General features: G+C 47.4%; 2 protein-coding genes across 5 annotated transcripts in view; one reads left to right on the forward strand and one right to left on the reverse strand.

The window, feature by feature from the left end:
- The first annotated feature begins 101 nt into the window (after positions 1-101).
- kdm1a (lysine (K)-specific demethylase 1a) lies at positions 102-8,513 on the forward strand. 3 transcript variants are annotated; one of them, XM_011618380.2, is made up of 22 exons: positions 121-186; positions 860-896; positions 1,616-1,918; positions 2,106-2,274; positions 2,407-2,540; positions 2,630-2,708; positions 2,792-2,884; positions 2,973-3,079; positions 3,231-3,312; positions 3,463-3,557; positions 4,044-4,061; positions 4,233-4,375; positions 4,455-4,545; positions 4,631-4,765; positions 5,756-5,829; positions 6,096-6,207; positions 6,286-6,418; positions 6,497-6,684; positions 6,969-7,083; positions 7,171-7,298; positions 7,473-7,619; positions 7,713-8,513. In XM_011618380.2, exons 2-22 carry the CDS (start codon positions 867-869, stop codon positions 7,911-7,913), a joined length of 2,577 nt encoding a protein of 858 aa, XP_011616682.1. In that variant the 5' UTR covers positions 121-186; positions 860-866; the 3' UTR covers positions 7,914-8,513. The 3 variants fall into 3 exon arrangements, with proteins under 3 accessions (XP_029681786.1, XP_011616682.1, XP_003962782.2); XM_003962733.3 differs by having other exon boundaries at positions 2,109-2,274; XM_029825926.1 differs by lacking the exon at positions 860-896 and having other exon boundaries at positions 102-186.
- A 1,140-nt stretch (positions 8,514-9,653) lies between these two features.
- The window catches only part of luzp1 (leucine zipper protein 1), a 28,710-nt gene continuing 18,013 nt past the window's right edge, over positions 9,654-20,350 (reverse strand). Inside the window, exons 4-8 of one of the 2 annotated variants that reach the window (XM_011618375.2) lie at positions 18,088-20,299; positions 17,419-18,008; positions 17,160-17,333; positions 14,403-14,642; positions 9,654-14,078 (exon numbers count right to left, since the gene is read on the reverse strand). In XM_011618375.2, coding sequence (XP_011616677.2) covers positions 14,418-14,642; positions 17,160-17,333; positions 17,419-18,008; positions 18,088-20,299 — 3,201 coding nt within the window. In that variant the 3' untranslated portion in view covers positions 9,654-14,078; positions 14,403-14,417. The other variant, XM_029825905.1, reaches the window with a different exon arrangement.

A 20,350-nucleotide genomic window follows, 5' to 3' on the forward strand; every position in this document is an offset into this window, starting at 1 on the left:
ACACAATTGGACAAGGAAACATCGTCGCCGCCGACAGTTTCCGCCTCTTTTTAATTGACAGCTCTACGGGCCAATCAGATCACTCGGTGCTCTTGGGTAACCTCTTCCAATAACCAATCACAAACGGCTACATTGTGTGGGTTCTGCTAGTCTGCCGTCTTTGTGTTGACATCGGAGGTGTAAGAGGTAATTTCAATATTTCTATAATTCCGTGGCCTCGTTTTATTGCTTGAAACAACGATTTCTGGCACTCAAAAGTTGACAGACGATTATTTCCGTGTGGATTATACTCGATAGCAGTTGCTGCTGTCTCAGTGATGGTGCTAGCTAAGGTTCATTGTTAGCGGCGGTAGCTAATGTAGCATGGTCATCAAATTGGCTCGCTGCAGAGTTTAATCCGTGCTTGTTATGTATGAGATTTTTTACAGAGTCTAGACTTGTAAAAAATAAAAATCATTATTAATATTTGCTCTTTGTAGGTTTCTCTCCGGCACCTAGCTACCAGCAGCCACCGTATTTAAACAGTGATAGCCATATGGTTGTGTCGTTATTAGCTTTCTAGTAAAGTTGCTAGCGATCCGCTATTGATTCGGTCAATAAACTGGCTATTAACGATTAATAATGCGCCAAACAAACCAGTACGTTGAATGTATTTCGAAGCAAGTTCTCGTATTTGAATAAAACACTTGCGCTTGTTTAAATTGCTTGGTTAATTAGTCCTAATATTCACATGGGCATTCATGTTTATTCTCGTTAATATCTATCACTAAGTCTCCACGGATGTTTTTGTAAGGCCAACGCCTTTACTCAGGTGATCCTGTTGGTAATCACTATTTCTGGTTCTGTCTTCGTTTCTTAGTGTTTGAATGGATATTACCAGATGCACGGAGAAATGGGTAAAACAAGACCAGTTTTCCTAACCATGGAGCCCTCATTTCATAAGCCATGAAATCCATGTCACAGTTGTGTTACTGAAACCATCTAGATGTATAGATGATAGTCTGAATATATCTATAACTAATGGGGGTTTTGGTTTCCTTTCATTGGTTTGCCACAATAGAAGTGATCAGTTCAGGTCATTTATGCAAAGTAATGGGAGTAAAAAGAAAAACGCCAACAACTTAAACGTGTTACTATTTTTCTGTGGTTGTTACCTCATGTTTTTCGTTGTTTTTTTGACACATAAGCTGCATCATCTTCTCCATATAACGGTGGCTCTGTAACTATTTGGACAGTCTGATCTTGACTTCATGCCAACAATATAGGCTTGAAATGATAAAGCCTATCCAATATGTAATGATAGAGGTTTAATATAAGGGTTTCTCAAGGATATGGAATAAAAAGTTAATATGTTGTAGCCATTTTATATAGAATACCTTTGTTTTTCCCTTAAGGAGCACCAGTTTCATTTCCAGGTTTAACAGGAAAAAACAATACAAATCTTTTGCTATTTAGAGGTAAAATGATTTTTTAAATATGTGAATGTCCAAATTATTACAAGCATCTGAGGTTTTCTGTTTTAGGAGTTTTCGGTTGAGTACTTGCATTTTGGTCATTTCACTATAGATTCTTTCAGTTCGCTGTCTTTTATTTACTCTGTACCTCTTTTGACCAGGAGAGGCCTCCAACATCCTCCATGATGCTCTCTAGCAAGAAGTCTGATGCTGGCTCCTCTTCCTCTTCCTCCTCCTCCTCCTCCTCCTCTGCCGGAGCCACTGGGGCTGAGAGAGTGCTAGTTACTGATGCGATGTCCGGTCCTTCAGCCTCGTCTGCCGTCCCCATGGACGTCAAGAAAAAAGAGCGGTCCTCTCCCAGCGGGGAGGCCGGAGGGCCCCCTTTGCCGCACCAAGTGGGCCCTGGGGGCGTGGACCCAGATTCAGCAGAAGTTCGCAGAACAAGTCGGCGCAAGCGAGCAAAAGTAATCAATTTAAAATTGACTTTCCCGCCGCTGGAGAGTGAAAATTCCCAACATTATGAGGACATTTGCTTGAATCTTGTTTGCGCTCTTACAAATCTGCAAAGGCTCAAAGGTTGCTGAAGATCACCGGAGCGAATCCGCATCTCAAAGCTGATGTTAATTTAGCTTTTATTGTGCATACTTGTTGCAGGTGGAGTACCGCGAGATGGACGAGAGCCTGGCCAATCTCTCTGAGGATGAGTATTACTCTGAGGAAGAGAGAAACGCCAAGGCAGAGAAAGAGAGGAAGCAGGTGATCCCTCCACCGGCTCCACCGGTAGAAGAAGAAAATGACAGTGAACCAGAGGAGCCGTCGGGTGAGCCTGAGGCCTGGTGCAAGATTTAGGAGCATATTCACTAGAAAGAACACTTGTTGGGGAAATTACTAAACATTTTGTTCGCTTTTCCTGCACTGTCGACGCTGTTTTGACGTGTATGTTTCTGGTTAGGCGTAGAAGGAGCTGCTTTTCAGAGCCGTCTTCCTCACGACCGTATGACATCACAAGAGGCTGCCTGCTTCCCTGACATCATCAGTGGTCCTCAGCAGACACAGAAGGTCTTCTTATACATCCGAAACCGCACTGTAAGCGTCCATGCAAACACTTTTTGAAATCTAAAACCTGCTGGGATTGAAATATTCAGTGAGCACTTACACGCCTATGGCTCATTCAGCTCCAGCTGTGGTTGGACAACCCCAAAATCCAGCTGACCTTTGAGGCTACGGTGCAGCAGCTGGAAGCGCCGTACAACAGTGAGAATCCGTTTTCATATGAAGAAGATATGGTGTTATTTTTAGAGCTAAAGTGGATTTTCTTGAATTTGCTCTGTTATCAGGCGATGCTGTGCTGGTCCACAGGATACACAGCTACCTGGAAAGGCACGGGCTCATTAATTTTGGCATTTACAAGAGGGTCAAGCCTTTACCCAGTGAGTTCTTTTCATACGTTCTACTAGGGGGGAAAATAGTCATTAAATGAAAGTACATCTCTTTAATTGACTGCTTTTGGTTTTGCAGCTAAGAAGACTGGGAAGGTTATAATAATCGGCGGTGGTGTCTCTGGTCTGGCTGCAGCGAGGCAGCTGCAGAGCTTTGGGATGGATGTTACAGTATTAGAGTCGAGGGTAGGTGGAACTCAGCAGATTTTAACATTAGCACTACCCTCGGAACAGGGTAAATACTAAAGTAGAGTTATAACAGGGTTTATTGGGATTTAGTTGAGTGACCACAGCATGTTCTCGGTTAGATAAAACACGCCTCACTTGTTACATGTAGGATCGTGTTGGGGGCAGAGTGGCTACATTCAGAAAGGGAAACTATGTTGCTGATCTCGGGGCCATGGTGGTGACAGGGCTGGGTAAGTCAACTGATTATTAAATAAAATAAAATAATAAATAAAGCTTACCCCCGATATACATGAACTCGCATGCTTTATAAAATCTGGCTCTTAATTCAGACATCTGGGTGTAAGAGGTGCTTTGATGGAGTGTTACTGTGCCTTTGTTAGGCGGAAACCCGATGGCTGTGATTAGTAAGCAGGTCAACATGGAGCTGGCCAAGATCAAGCAGAAGTGTCCTCTGTATGAAGCAAATGGGCAGGCTGTGAGTATGATCCAATTTCATTGCTATAGCTAACCACATTTAGCAGGTTTATTCCGGAAGCTGCCTTAAACTATTGCATTAGCTCAAATCTTTGACTTTCTCGGCCTGTAAAAAGTGTTTACAGATGCACAATTTCATGTTGGTACATGCCCGAGTGATGTGCTGGGTCAGAGATCTGGTTTTACTTGAGCTACAAATCGGACACATAACGAGCGGCAAATTAGTTTAGCGTCTCTTTGGGAAACAGCGTCTCATTGTTCCTCCCCAAATAGGACCAGATTACGCCTAATCTCATCAAATTAAATAAACAGGGTTTTCCCCTTTTGGTTGAGTCGAAGGATGTTTAGCCAGATTCACCCAACATGATAAACCATTTGCTTTTCTGCACAAAGATTAACAATTTTGTAAATGATTTTGTGTGCTAATGTTCTCTCTCTCTCTCCTCTTGTCAACCTCTTCCACACCCATCTTTTGGCACACTTGAAGGGTGAACGATGCACAAGCGTAAGGAACTTTAACTTTACTCCCTATGATCCTCGTTTTAATTTGTCCCTGCGTAAATGTAATAAATAATTTTGCAGTTTCTCGTGGTGAGATTAGCCCGTACCTTTTTCTTATTGTTGCTCTCTTTTCTTGCATTGGTGTGTACACTATCCCTGTTTTGTGTGGTTCTAGGTGCCAAAAGAAAAAGATGAGATGGTTGAGCAGGAATTCAACCGATTGCTGGAGGCCACCTCGTTCCTCAGCCATCAGCTGGACTTTAACTTCCTGAACAACAAGCCAGTTTCTCTAGGACAGGCCCTGGAAGTGGTCATTCAGTGAGTGTTGTTCAGAATAAATTTATAAAATGACCAGTGTCCCAATCCAGGTCCCAATCTGGTATCTGCATGTGCTCAGGCTGCAGGAGAAGCACGTCAAAGACGAGCAGATAGAACATTGGAAGAAGATTGTTAAGACTCAGGAAGAGCTCAGAGATCTCCTCAACAAGGTGGGCACAAGAAGGATGGCGGTTTTTCTGGACTATGGAGTACACAAGTATCTCTGTACGCTTCCTTCTCTCCCATTCCTTGTAGATGGTGAACACCAAAGAGCGAGTCAAAGAGCTGCACCAGCAGTATAAAGAAGCCAGCGAGGTCAAACCACCCAGAGATATCACAGCTGAGTTCTTGGTGAAGAGCAAGCACCGGGACTTGACTGCCCTCTGCAAGGTGAGCTCTCTTCCTCTTTTCTCTTCCATCCAGTACAACTTCCTGTCTGGAACAAAGTTATGAGAACTCTGATCTGGCTAAAAGTCTTAAAATACCAGAGGAAGTAACACTTTTAAACCTTTTCCAGTCGTGGTTTGCCGGTGCTGGTGTAGCGATCATGTTTGTAATTCACACGACTTTGAAGCAATATTAGATTTCCCCCGCTTTGATTTGAAGTGGAGCTGCAGGTCAAAAGGCCAAAGCAGAAGCAAATGAGCTTGTCTGCTTTGTAAAATGATATTTTCTGGACGGGTCAGACGATCCCGCTGTTGCTGTAAATCAAAGCAGCCCGTGTTTAAGTGGTTAAATGTCAGATTATGGCTTACTCACAGAGCGAGTGATGCCCGTTTATTTTTGGTCCAGATAAATCTGCCCCGCTGCCGTATTTTAAAAAGAGGTTTGAGTTGGTTTAAACACAGCTGGTGTCTGTCTGCGTTTAGGCCTTGAATCACTGTCTGACCATCATATTAAGAGCATGTTTGTGCGCTCACATTAAGCCTGACTGCACCACATAGATGTGTTTTTAAGGCTGTAAAGGCAACGTGTTGGCGCTTTCAGTCTTTATTATTTACAGGGACTCAGGACATCCTGCTATCGTTGAGCGGTTGTTAGCACGTCTGACTCTGTCGCCGTCTGGGTCGTGGTGTTGTAGGTGGTGTTACCAGACTAGGCCCAGCCGCTGGTGTTGGTTCTGTTGTGGTGAGCTGATGCACAGCATCGGTCAGCCCTTTCTGTCCACACTGTTTATACTTTTACTCAAACTTGGGCCGCATAGATGGCTGCACACCCCTCTACGTATTTGAGTGAGCTTTCAGTGTTTGAATATATTGTTTTACTTGGATCGTCAAGTTCAAATTCATTTCCTCATTACTAATCTTTGAAAAGATGTCCTCCAGCAGTAGAACCCTGTGAAGTGGTCATGCATCTTACTCCAGGCTTGTTTCTGTGCAGGAGTATGATGAATTGGTGGAGTTGCAGGCCAAGCTAGAGGAGAAGCTGCAGGAGCTGGAGGCCAATCCACCCAGGTAACTTCTGCTTTCATATCCTCCTGCGGGCTGTCTGCTGTCAACATCAGTCCAAACTGTATGGAACGCACCCAACTTATTCAAATATCTAGTAAACCAGTTCTGTTATGAGCTGGTGTCCTGCAGCTAACATGCTGGTATCCTGTGTGTTCAGTCTTTCAGCATCAGGCTTTATTAGCCCGTGCGTGAGCAGACATGTTCCCCTGCTACTGAATAGCTGTCACCGTATATCAAGGTGTCTCTTTATTTCCCGTTTTTTCCCACAGCGATGTTTACCTGTCATCCAGGGATCGGCAGATCTTGGACTGGCACTTTGCCAACTTGGAGTTTGCCAACGCTACACCCCTCTCCACCCTCTCTCTCAAGCACTGGGATCAGGCACGTACACGCACAACTGCAAGCTTTTCATCGCGACGCTGAGTTAGCAGACTTGTTGACCGTTGGTTTTCTGCACAGGACGATGACTTTGAGTTCACGGGGAGCCACCTGACTGTGAGGAACGGCTACTCCTGCGTTCCCGTGGCGCTGGCCGAGGGCTTGGACATCAAACTGAACACGGCAGTGCGACAGGTCCGCTACACGGCCTCAGGTACGTGCGCACGGACCGCCCGATCCCGTTCAAACATATCGGTCATGTCGCCTTCGTGACCACAAGCGTGTTCTGCAGGCTGCGAAGTGATAGCGGTCAACACCCGCTCCACGACCCAGACTTTCATATACAAGTGCGACGCTGTGCTGTGCACGCTGCCGCTGGGGGTGTTGAAGCAGCAGCCGTCCGCCGTGCAGTTTGTCCCCCCGCTGCCTGAATGGAAGACGTCGGCGATACAGAGGATGGGCTTCGGCAACCTCAACAAGGTGACGCGCTGATGTCTTGCCTCTGCTGCTTGTGTTTAGCGCTGTGTGTACGTCAGCACCAGCTCCTGCTGCCCGTGTGTCGCTGGGTATCGGCCTCATTTTACTGCAGAAGGGATACTGCATTGTTACGCAACCGATACTGCTGCTAACGCTGCATCTCCAGCAGGGGGCGGTGTTTGAACTCGCAGAGCCAAACGCCACAGGAGAGGCGCTGAGCCTGTTGCTCACAATCAGCAGCTTCACTGTTGCACAGCTGTAAATGTCGCATCCCTCCCTGTCTGAAGGTGGTGCTGTGCTTCGACCGCGTGTTCTGGGACCCGAGCGTCAATCTGTTCGGTCACGTCGGCTCCACCACGGCCAGCCGGGGCGAACTCTTCCTGTTCTGGAACCTCTACAAAGGTATGAAGACATGCCGTTTCAGTTCAAGAGAGTCCCAGTTTAGTCATGTGACAGCTGCTAACTGCGATGTGTTCAACCACCCCGCAGCGCCCATCCTGCTCGCCCTGATGGCCGGTGAGGCCGCTGGCATTATGGAGAACATCAGCGACGACGTGATCGTTGGGCGCTGCCTGGCTATCCTCAAAGGAATATTTGGAGGCAGCGCTGTGCCGCAGGTACGCAGCATTCCTGAACTGTGACCAGCAGCAAACCGTGATTTTCACACCAAATGTTTTAACCGGGTGGATTACGTCTGCAGGAAACCCAATTTAACGTTTGTTCGGTTGTTTAAAAATCCTCCCAGCAACTCCACTGAAAGTATGCGTTGTTGTTGTTCGTTGTCATGGCAGCCAAAGGAGACTGTGGTCACTCGTTGGCGTGCAGACCCCTGGGCACGAGGCTCGTACTCATATGTAGCGGCAGGTTCTTCTGGGAACGATTACGACCTCATGGCGCAGCCTATCACCCCTGGACCGGCGATACCGGGAGCCTCGCAGGTGAGTGTGACTGGGATCCAGTTGAACTGATGCGGGTTTGATGTGAACTAGTCTGGCAGGTTCTGCTTCATCTTTCTTCTTTCTCTCCTTCAGCCCGTCCCACGCCTCTTCTTCGCCGGGGAGCACACCATCAGAAATTACCCCGCCACAGTCCACGGCGCCCTGCTCAGCGGGCTGCGTGAGGCCGGCCGCATCGCGGATCAGTTCCTGGGCGCCATGTACACACTTCCTCGCCAGGCCACGCCCACAGCCACCAGCAACCCTCAGCAGGCCCAGCCTGCCGCCACTGTCTGAAATATTTCCCCCCTTAAAAAAAACCCAAATGAATCTTTCTACTTTTGAAAAACCACAACTTTGCCTTCAGTCACGTGACATTTAAAGGATTTATTATCTGGCTGGCCACATTTTCAGATTCCTTATCTGAAACATTTCAGTTGTGCAGACTTTGTTTTGGACAGATTGGTACAAAGACTAGTGGAAGGGGGAGGACTGTAATTCTGCTTTTATTTATAATGCTGATAAAATAACTCCTTAAGACTATAAATATGTTATTTAAGGTCTTAAACTGAAGACGTATGGCATTACCTTTGTACTCGGCCTATTTAACTCCAACATCTGCTGAAAAATTAACTCCATTTTTGAAGTTTTACGTTGGCACATCTTTCTCCGTCTTATTTTGTCGTTCATAATTTGCTGTCATTTAGCTGGCAGAGACTAGAGGCAGTGCATGTGTTAGAAGCCTGACGGACGGGTGGCGATTGAATTGTGAATTTTTGTTTCCATAGCAGTTCCAGTGTTTTACGATGGTTAATATGGTTTTTCTCCCCATCCTTTTTTTTATAAATATATATATATATATTGTCATTTGTTATTAAAAAGAGACACATAATTACGTCCTGGCTCTTTCATTAGTAGCTGCGTTTACATTATCAGCAACTTTGCTTTGATCTTCTACCGACAGGTCTTTGACGCGTGTGGCTGCGTCCATGCCTATGGTGCCGGAGGTCCGCGGCAGCAGCCTGGGGGGGTGCTGATTTCAACGGTCTGGGTTGTATTTCAGGACTGTTGTTTCCAGGCACTCTTGAGTGTTACACCCCCCCGCCCCCCCCAAAAAGCCCAGAGATGTGGTTATTATTATCGTGACCAAAGGAGACGCTTGATGTAACAACAATAATTTGAGCTGGGTTTTGGACGGCAGTGTTCTGGTATTTTCAGCCATGTGCTCGGAGCCCCGAGTTACTGGGGAGGTTGTTTTTCACAATAGCAACATTGTTTGATGGCGAAAGGGTTGCCGATGGGAGACCGCAGCCCCTCGTACATGGGCACAAAAACCTTCCAGATGCTGTTGGTGTCAGCATTAATTCAGTCGTTATTACCACGACTGTGGCAGGGCTGAGATCTGCTCCGGGGTGGAAGACACCAGTGGTGGCCTGGAGGGCTACTGGGCCGTGGCCACGGTTGGCTTCACAGCACTAATTCAGGTCAGGCTCAGGAGTACCAGGGACCAAACCACCGCCCTCTCCTGCATGTGAACGCGGGGCAGCTTAGACCGGAGGCACCTCTGACCCTCGATTAAGGTCAGGTCAGGAAAAAAAAGTTCAATTTCACTTTTGTTACGTTGACGGGATTCAAATCCGACCTGCGAAGGAGGCGGCCGCTTCCCACAGCGAGGCGTAGCGCTTTTAGAGGAGTGTGTGTGCTGACGTTGCATTCCACAGCAGCTTGTGGTTTTCCTCTGTACCTGAACAATTTGCCTCATTTATCTTATTTTGCAATGCCAGCTGCCCCCCCCCCCAACACACACACACACACACACACACACACACACACACACACACACACACACACACACACACACACACACACACACACACACACACACACACACACACACACACGACTATGAATATAAAACCTGCTGAGCTTGATCAGCAAAAACCATTAAAAGAGCAGCATTGCCATAGGTGGTTGCATTTTACACGCATTCAGCAGCGTGCAGACGCACCCGGACGCAGGTTCCAACATGGAGACGTATTACAAACAGGTTGGTTTTTATTTTTATTGGAATACATACGGTATGCTGTACAGTTGGCAGCTTCGAGAGACCTACATGCAGAGTGCGCCGGCCACATTATGTTAAAACATGCAAGATGGATTATGCCTAAAACTGGAGAAATAAACCAAAAAGGAAAACAACAGCGCAGCCTCTCTCCCTCCAATCAGACCACTGGGGATGAAGAGACTTTAACATGGAGAAAATGACCTTTTTGTGTCATTTTATAATCCAAATATTTGTCTGTCAATCAGAGCTGATTGGTTTTAACACTGTTGCCTGACGTCAAGCGTTCCGTGTTTAGATTGCATGTGTGTTGTGTACGGTACGAGTGTGTCTGGGGTCTTTCTTTGGCAGCTCTTTCCAACAATTCAGCCCAGATGATGTGCGAAACCCTGAATTTATGAGCGAGGGAGACGAGAGCAGCGAAGAAGCTGGCTGGTCCACGATAAAAAGCCGGGACCACGTGTGGCGAGCCGATCCAGGCTGGAGCGGACCCTCCCAGCTCTGATAAAAGGAAGCAGCGCTCCATCATTACTTACGTAACTGTGGACCCCCCCCCCGCCCCCAATCTTATATGGCCTTTGATTCATGGAGGTGATGTGAGGAAAGAAAATAGGAAGACAAACTCTCCAGGAGTGTAATATAAACAATGATACATTATCTTGAAAAAAAAAAAAACAGCTCTTAAAATTCCAATGGTCAAATACTTAATATATTTCCATAATAAGGCCCACTTTACAAAATTACAAGATTTTCCTTAAATAAAATCTATGCGATATAGCTTCCAAAATAAGACATCTTTTTGTTTGACAAAGAAATAAAAACACACATTTCGCAGAAGAAATCTCATCAAACGGATCCTTTAAAACAAATTCAGTACGTCGGAGACGGGGCTGCCGCCGGCCCGTCTGTAAACTGGGAATACTGCGGAATGATTTTGGCACGGCATGAGAAGGCTGAGACCGGAGACGTAGCTCACGATCAGAGCGGCCGGACACGATCTTCCATCCTCAGCTGGTGAGACGACGCTAAAACGCTCCGAAGGTGGCGGGCGCGACAACACGGGAACATCGGGCAGCTACCGGAACCTTTAAAGTACAACTCTGGGACAGAAACGGATCTCTTTTATTTATTTATTTTTTTACAAAGGGCATTGAGGGGGCATTAGTTGTTGAGGTCTTAAAGTTAAGTGCTGGTTAAGTGCAGATTAGAGCCAATGCTACCCAATGACACCGTGACCCCGGCTTCACAATGGAGGCCTTTGAGGGCCGGCTCGCTGCCCCGGAGCCATTTCTGCAGCACCGCGCCAATCTCCATTAAGTACATTCTAGTCTGCTTCAGAAAGAACAATGACTTGTTAATAACAGATGTTTACGCAGCAGCGAGCGGCGCTTAAGAGGATTTCTGTTAACTCTTGCTGGGGTTTGAAAAGGAAACGTCTGCTTAACCGCTTCCTGTCTGCCACTCACGGTCAAGTCCTTAATATTCTGGAACCCTGTAAAGTCTTCACTCCGAGTCCCACGGGGCCCGTCATCACATTCGGCCATGTGCGCGCCACCGTGCGCACTAGAGGCAGCTCAGGCTGCAGGTGCTGTACAGTAGCTATGAAAGGACGGAGCGGATGCGGCCCGAGGTGAAGGAAAGGCCCCCAGAACATCATAAAGCTGTCCATTTTCAGACAGCCGGGGTCCTCTTGAGACCCTGCTCACGGCCATCAGGGAGCCTGAAGAGAATTCCTCATTGGAGTGATAGATGTTGTGCAGTGAACCCGAGGACGGCGAGACTTCCAGGTCAGATGGTGTAAGGCAGGATTTAGGCTGAGAAGCACCCTCGCGTCACCCTGCTGCTAACATACGGTCGCCCCACCAGCGCCGACGTCAGCTCTGACTCTCCAAAACTACAACTCTGACCGGCAGCACGTGCAGCACCAAGCATTCGGCGCCTCCCCCCCCCCCCCCCCCCCTCCCTCAGGGATCTGGTCTCCGCGGTGATCGCTCCACGTGCATGCGGGGCAGCGTTGAGCGCAGCCGGGGTGGGACATTCGATACCTCGGTCAGCTCTGACGATCCCTAAAGGGGACTCTGCATCTTCCCCTGCTCCTGTATTTAGAAGCCCCGAGACCCGACGGTGTCAGATGTGACCCTAACCTCTGACCTTTCAGACTGAAATGAGGAGGGGAGGAAGAGCAACCTAACGAAGGAGAGACACGGCGTTCCCCGATGAGAAGAACCGGCCTTTGACACAGAAATGAGCCTGTTTTGGCCGCACAGGCCACACGGCTGCACGCTGACAGACACATGGGGAGAATATAGCTTTCTGGGCGGTGCAGGCTGGCTTCTCTAAAATAGCACTCTGAAGCTGGGATAGGGAAATTTGTTTTAACTCTTTATGCATAAACTCTCCTGGTGTAAAATATATACAGTTTAAAAAAGGGCTCGACAGCAAGCATGTGTTTTTTCCTGCACAGCAAGTGGAAAAAGACAGCATGAGTGTAAAGTAGTTGGGACAATCGAACCCTCTTAATGCATCTCAAGGCACCGACTGCGCTGTAGATAGTTCTAGCAAAAGGTCAAATGAAAGGAAGTCATCTACAGCATGATTACTGACATTGATACAGACATTGCATATATTCTCCTGCTTTTATAAACAATAAGAGGCCAAAGCAGAGGCACTCTGGGCTCCTCCCCCAACCCAGGGAAATGCCTTTACAGTAAAAGAACCTGTACATACGTGGAGTCTAATAAATAGAACAGCTACGAGACGGATGCTAACACACAGAACATCAGCTCTTCCACTGATTTGTGTCCCAAGTTGTTGTCACAGTTACAGTTATGGTGTCAGAGACGGAGTTGTGTTTCAACTGATGCAACAAGTCGGTTTCACAGATGCGGTTCGACAGTAACGTTCCTAAATTTAGCGCTGAAGCTAACGACATGTGTGTCATCTCTGATGCAGCAGGAGCCCGGTGAAAGGACCCCAGCGCGGCAGAGACACGCGTCAGTGTCCATTTACCTAAAGAATACTTAATTACTGGCCTCCCACGATCGTTCTCAGCTGCTGTGATGGCCCCAGAAGTCACTCGGTTACAGCAACTACGACAACATCGTACGACGCAACAAAATAATTCACCTCTACAGAAATAGAAACAAACAAACAAAAAAAACCAAAAACGGCGTCAAGCTGGGGCTGTTCGCACGGCGAACCCAGCACACACACGAACTGGACTCTCAAATACTTCTAGTTGGAAGGTGTGTGTCCTCCTGTGGCTGGCCGGTATGTGCACAGTCTTTACAGCAGCAGTGACATACAGTATGTCCACCCCCGCCAGCTCAGGATTCTTTTTAGCTATGGCTCTCTCAAAATGCACAAACAAAAACTGCGACAGCTGTACGATGAAGCACCGGTTGGAGATTTTTTTCTTTTTTTTTTTTTTTTTTTACTACATGTGCAAGAAAACAAGGATTTCTGTCAACAGGAAGTGAATCAAGATCTGAGTTGGTGGAAGATGACCGGGGCAAAAAGCGCAACCAACATCCCAGAAATCACGCGTGCGCATGTGTTCCTTAACTGCAGGGAACCTGCAATCCTTCAAGCCCCCGTGCATGCTGAGCCACGGTCTCCAAGTGCTCTTCGGTTATTTAACATGCAAGGTTTGTTATAACATCCTCAAATTCGACCCAACGTGAGGCTACATGCCAAAACGTGCTGACACGGGCTGAAACTGATCCGTCATTCTAAGTTGTGCAGATTTCTAGTTTTCCTGATGGCTCTGATGTGGTTTTGGGAACAAATGTGTGTGTCAGAAAGGAGCAAAAGCAGAATAACTGGTAGAAGTCAGCTGTGACGGTAATTCACTTCCTGTTTTGGTCACATTTTAAATAAATGAAAATCCCTATGATTGAATATCGAGACGGGCTGTTTTCAGTGATCCAGTTAAAATTCTGATGCTGGAGCAACTTGTCAGGCTCCAGTGAGGTCGATGTAATGGTCCTCTGAGGGGGAGAAAAAAAAAAAAAAGATTGGAGTCTCACTTCCGTCAGCTCTCTGTAAACCCTCCCTGGCATCCAAGAAAATCTCCAGCCGCCCCCAGCATGCCAGCCTCTCCCTTGTCAAGTTCTTGGGATTTAACTATAATACATCCAACACCAGAAGCAGAAGAGGATATGAGGGCTGCTGCACAGGCTGTTCTCTCTGTCTGTGGCCCTTTCGGGACAGGGAAAGTTCCGGATTGGAAGAGCTGATCGCGTCTCGGTGTCCGGATGTCTGTGGTTTTGTTCTGCGTGGCTGCAACTGCTGTTTTGCTTTTGTTGTTAACTTTTGAAGATGGCAGGAAAGCTGCAGCCACTAAATGATAGGAGGCTGATCCTCGGACCTCCTTCTGCCATTGAGAGATTAATTGAGTGCTGTTATGAAAAGAAAGAGAGAAAGTTCTCAAATTCTATGTGTAGGCAGCTTGCTCTGAAACATACTTGTGAAAACACGCGCTGGTTTACGTTTTCCATCACAAATTGGGCCATAACGTCCAGGTAGTTGCTTTAGAGAGACGGCCAAACGGTAATTTGGTGTTAATGTCGGGGAGAATTCGGGGTCAGTTGGTACATCTCCAATTAAAATCCCAATATTTAATTCCCTTTGTTGCATATATGATCCAATAATGTGCTCGGAGCATCAATCAGGCCTTTATCCTTCTGCAGCCTTGATCAATTAGATGAACTCTTCTTTCATACCTGTCCTCCGTTGGTCTAATGTTCTGCCTGACGATGGCTCCACAGCCTGCCACTCGCACCGCTTCTCCCTTCCACTCTGGTCCCTGACCCATGACCCCGACTGGCCCACAGCTCCCCTCTGGAGGTGGCTCCAGTGGTCTTGGAGCTCCCCAGGATGTGAGAATCGCTGGTGGGTAGCTGTCTCCTCCAGGTCGCCGGGCTGTGGGGGGAGTTTGAGCTGGGCTCTGTCGTTTCAGCAGCCTGGAATTAGTTGGACATGAAGATTAGGAAGAGTTCCTGTTTCTGGAGAAACACTGATATGTACTCAGGCCCATTGTCTGGGGTTCCAAACCCTAATCTTTTCTATGATGTGGGAATTAAATACTTGCTGCCTGTGTTAACTGGTGTGTGACATGGGCTGGACCTCTAGCAAGGGAAAAATCCCCAACCAAAAACCCCAAACATACCCCAAGCTGAGAGATTTATAATTTGGTGGGTTGACTAGAAAACAAACCCATTACTAGCCTGTGGCGGCTACAACAGCTCTCATACCCTCAGTAACCCCGCTCCGAAAAGTTCGATGACGATGCAGTTCCTAAGGCATACACAAAAAGCACCCCGCGCCTGTAATTTTAGCCTTAAAAAACACCATAATTAGTGACATTTGGTGGGTTGGAGTTGGCTTCCGATGCAGTTTTAGAATGCGTGCTCAATAATTGGCTTTAATGGAGCCCTGCTGGACTGCCTCCCTTAATCTCCAGGGGTAACAGACAGGAAATCAGTCACCAGTGAACCCTGCCAAGTGGGCGTGTTTAAGTGCGGTCACTTCCTGCTTCAGTCACCGTGGGGAGGAAACAGCAGTGTGGCATATTGTCCTTCTATGGTAAGCTACTGCTGCAGGGCTGGGGGCTTTCAGAAGGTTGCCATGTGTTGTAATGCCTTCACCTCATTCCTGCTGCTCCACGCAGGTCTGAGAGTTGTTACAGACCTAAAATGGTAAGAATATACTGCGTGTTTGCACAGTAATGGCTGCACAGGCTGTGTTTGGGCAAGATAAATGTGAGAAAGTGTTAAATGCCGTGAGTCGGAATATATGGAAAGGAAATTCCACTGTTTTCATTTATTTATGCACAAGGTTCACACAAAAATGAATGAAGTCAGAATAAAAAAATAAAATGGTGAAGGCAGCACATGCATGCGTGGGCTGATGAGGAAACCACGACATTCCTGGACGATGGGAAAGAAACAAATATTAATATAATTGATGGGAAGCAGCGGTGAAATGCAAATATTTATCAACGGCTTCAGCCGCACCTTCCTATCCTTCTTCTGTGGTTGCAGGATTTGAGATTATGTGCCAACCATGGCGTGTTTTAACAAGCCTCATATATTGGCAAATATATTTCTTAAAGATCTTGTATACTGTATATTTAAATGCTGCATTTGAATGGAAACCAGGCTACATACGTGCTGCAGCAGATGACATCAGATTACTTTAGCTTGGAAAATGCTAACCACTTTTTTTTAGACTCTTTTACCCTACGCGTACAGCCTGTTTCTACAACTGTGTCAGTACAGATTTACGACAGATTCCACAAAAAAAAGCAGAGGCTGTGTGCACAATCCCCCCCCCCAGGAGAGATTTTAAAACCTACAGATTTAAGTGGTAACATAAGTACCGTGTCAGAGCTTCTGCAGAACTAATTATACCCCTGTTTTGAATCTGTCTGCCCTTGGTCTGTCAGTCAAATTTAGGGATTGGTGTTGTCTTCCCGCTCCCAATAATCTCTCAAGCGAGACAATACTCTGAACACTTGAGGTGAAATTTGTCTTCCACTTACCCAGATGCTCATTGATGCTCAAAACTATTCTTTCATTGCTTTCATGAGTCAGTGCAGGGTGTCTGATGTCCTGGGATTGAAAACATTCCCAGTGAAATTCCAGCTGCTGTGCAGACTGTTATTCCACACATTATTGTGTGTGGTTCACATCAGGCAAATTGGGAACAGTGGAACAGGTCTGACCCCACATGCTGCCTTGCTACCACAAGCTTTTGACTACCCGGCCCCTCCTCCTCAGGATAAAGGTGACACCATGTGTCCCCAAAGGCCTTTAGACAATTAAGGCTTCAATAATTTTTACGGGCCAATTTTAAACGTAAACCAATCAATAATCTCTTAAAGGGAAAACCGTGCTCTCTCCTTGATTGTTGATTGATTGTGACTTGGTGGTCAGCAGGCTTTTATTTCTTTTATTTTTTCTGTTTTTTTTCACCCACTCTACTCTCATTACCAGTCCTGCAGGCAGGAGATGGAAAATCTGATGTTCAAAGAGAACATGGGAGGAGCAGAATTAACTGGATCTAACTGATCGGGCTGGACACGGCTTACAAATCAGCTGATGAAAGGTCAGAAAAAGGAGAGCAGGTGACTCCTAAGCTGAGCAAAAGAGGTGTTTGTCCCCCAGTGATGCTTCTCCTGGTTTATCCTGGTGGTGAAAAGGGGCGTTAAGAAGCAACGCTGGAGAATTTTAATTTACCCCATGGAGGCTAAATTGGAGGGAGGCGCGCTGTTGGCAATTATAGCTCCAAGGCCATGTTCATGTGTGTATTTATGTAGTTGATCAACTGGCTAAACATTCCAGCACAGAGGTTTTTCCAGAGCTTTGTAATATTAAAAGACCGAGACTTCAATATGCACATTTTTCATGGTAAAATAACACTGGTGGGGCCATCTTTTTCTAAACGTTGTGTAAGAACGGGCAGGTTTGCTGTCGTACCTGTGGTTGTGTGTGTGATCGTCCCCAGGACTGAGAGGTTACAGGCGAGTGAGGTATGATTCTTCCTAAGCCCCCCGCCTCTACGGAGGGAGACTGGGAGCGCTTTCCCCGTCGGAACCCTGGTTCTTCCAATTCTCTTGCATTTGTTACGCTGTTGATCTTGCGCATGTACACCTGGGACAGGTAGGCGGAAGCGGCTTTAACAATCAGCTGTAACTTCTATTTTTGTCAAAGCAATATTCCGATTCATTCATCTCACCTCTGCAGGAGATGGCTTGGCTCCTTTCTGGGCATCAGGGTTCCTGCCAGGACCTGGTCCACTGTTCATTTCTTCTGCATCGACGGTGGTTGCCCGGTACGCCCTCCACGTTATTGAGTTTTCTGCATCATCCTCCAAGCCCCCATCGGTCACTGCTCTTGTATTCCCTCGTCCCTGAACTGAATCCTCCACAGACACAACGCCTCGGGTTTTCCAGGTGCTCCGTACAGTCATGTTCTTCTGGTCCGTTAAACCGTAACCGTCTTCATGGGGATGTGAGCTTTGTCTTTGGTGCCTCCAGCTGGTGACGGTGGTGCTGCTGCTGCTTTCGAAGCCCGACTCTGTGTCGTTGAGGTCCGCAGAGCCGGTGTACGGGGACTGGAGGCTGATGCTGCTGCGCTGGCTGCACAGGTGGCTGGTGGTGGTGGTCTCCACTCTGGAACTGCTGTGGGGCTTGGTTCTGGATGCAGGTTTGTTGTAGTCCTCACCACCACAGTCCTGGTCTTGGCAGGGCCATGAGGTTATGTCACTCTTGGGAATTGATATCTCATATGGGACAGAGACGCTACCATGGTGTTCAATGTTGGGGCCTGGAATTGACAACACTTGTGAAATTTAAAAATACATGAAAATAAATGGTTTTATTGCAACCCAACCCTATGAACTTACCAATGAGGATGTTACTGGTAGATGTATGTCGTTCTTTGACAGGTAAGGGCTCACTGGACACGCTGCTGCTGCGACTACTGGTTCTGGAAGAGCTTGGGTCATTGGGGTAGAAGGTTATACTGCTGGTCATTTTACTGGTGGTGGTAACAACAGGTTTGGTGGAGATTTTGGGTTTCCCATTTGTAGACAAAGGTTCTGAAATCATCAACTCCTTCCTGTCGGTTTCAACAATGGCAGGCTTGATGACGGCCTTTGACCTCAGCGCCTCACGTGGGCTGTACAATCGCTGGATCTCAATAGCTGATGAGGTGCAGCCCTGGTGACCTCCATCATCGACTGGTGTTCGGCTGTGAAGCTCCTCGTCAAATGAGCTTCTGGTAGAAGAGTCCTCTGAATGTGAATCATGGATGTGAGCGTATCTGGAGTATCTGCTTGGTGCACTCCTGCTGCTTAAAGTTGGGCCCGTCTCTGTTGCGGTCTCCGGCTCGGACGGCCTTGAGCCAGTGGACTCAGTTTCGGAGGCAGAGGAGTGACCCTCTGATCCCTGGTCACTGGTCAGCAGTGGGGAGACGTGGGAACGGTACGCGGTGTACGAGCCATTTGCTTTGGAAAGAGTGGATGGAACAGATACAGAGATCACTTCTTGGACCTTATCTGCAGATTCCTGGTCTGAGGCAAAAGGCGTGTCCTTCTCTGAGGCAGAAACACCACTGACGGTGGACGTGTCCGCCATCCCATCAGAGTTGTTGGACTCGCTGTCGCTCCCTCTGTTTATCACATCAAATCGCTTATGAGTGGTCCTCAGAGGCTTCTGGTCAGTGACGGCTGGAGGGTATCGACTGAGAACAGATGCTTTTTTAATATCACCAGAGCTTGTGTTTGCAGAAGAGAGCACCGCCGCTCGTGTCTTCTCATCCGTCCCTTGTCGGGCGCCATAATCAGATGTAATTGCAGTACTTTTCGGTGTCCTCCTACTCTTGTGAGCAGGACTCAGGGCTCTTCTAGCAGGTTTGGGGGAGCTCTCGCCCGAGTGGCTCAGCTCTCTGCTCCTTAACTTGGTTTCCCGCCTGTATGTAGGAGACTGATCTCTGTTCTTGTGTTTGGGGGAACTCGGTTCCGAGACTGTTGCAGAACTCCTGTATCTGGGCTTTTCTTTCCTGAAATCTTTCACAATCATTTCTTCACCCTCAGCTTTGCCATTTTCCAGGACCTTTGCGGGGCTGTTGGGGCAAATAATAGTGCTTCCGTGCTTATCCAAACTAGTTCCGTTTCTTCCGATTCCTTTTCCACACAGCTGCGTTCGGAGTTGTTCCACCTGCTCACTTAGCTGGCGAGTTCGAATTTGCTCCATCTGGAATTTCTCATGGAGTTCTCCGTTTCTGGACTCGGAGCTCTTCAGGTCTCCCTCCACTATCTCCAGCTGTTTAAGGCGGTTCTTGAGCCTCTCTATCTCCTGTGTCAGCTCCTTCACTTTGTTGTCCTCCTCCCGTGAGCCTTCCCGGCCGCTGTTCTTCTCGTTCTCCGATTTGTTGACCAGGACCACGTTGTCGTCAGTCAGCTTCATGTAGTCGAGGCTCTTCTTGCGTCCCGCCAGTTTACTTGTAAGGAATCCCTTCGAAGACAACTCGTCCTCAATTCGTGACCTGATGACATCAGTGTGGCCAGGGTCTGCTGATGAGCCCAGGCGTTTTTTCTGGAGCTCCAATTTGTCTGTCAGTCTCAAGATGATCTTCTCATCCTCTCTCTGTTTCTCCAACAGCCGTTTGCGCTCGTTCACGAAGGTCTGAGTGAATGTTTTAAGTTTTTCCAGCTCTACAGATAAAGCTTGCTCTGCCTTTTCCAGTTTGGTCTCGGACCCCTCCATCTCCTTCAAGCGCGCTTTGAGGGCATCCAACTCCGACGAGAGCTTCTTGGTTAAGTTCTTCTCCTCATTGAGGCTTAGACAGAGCTGGCTGCAGTCGGACTTGCTTTTCCCAAAAGCTTCTTCCAGTTTTTCCAGTTCAGTCATCCTCCGCTGGAGGCGTTCAATTTCTGCCCTCAGTTCCTTCGTGACACTTTCCTCTCTTTCCAGTTTTTCTCTGACTGTACGACAGAGGTCTTCAGCTTTGCGTACCTCCTCATCTTTGCCCTGGATTTTCAAGAGGTTTTTCCTCAGAATGTCCACTTCGCCAAGTAAAGATGAGTTGCTGCCTTCTGCTTGGATGATTTTGTCCTGTGGAAAAGACAATATGTAATTAAGCTTGCCGTAGCCTTCCCCACTGCA

Source organism: Takifugu rubripes, chromosome 2, assembly GCF_901000725.2.
Source record: "Takifugu rubripes chromosome 2, fTakRub1.2, whole genome shotgun sequence".
NCBI classification, from domain to species: Eukaryota; Metazoa; Chordata; class Actinopteri; order Tetraodontiformes; family Tetraodontidae; genus Takifugu; species Takifugu rubripes.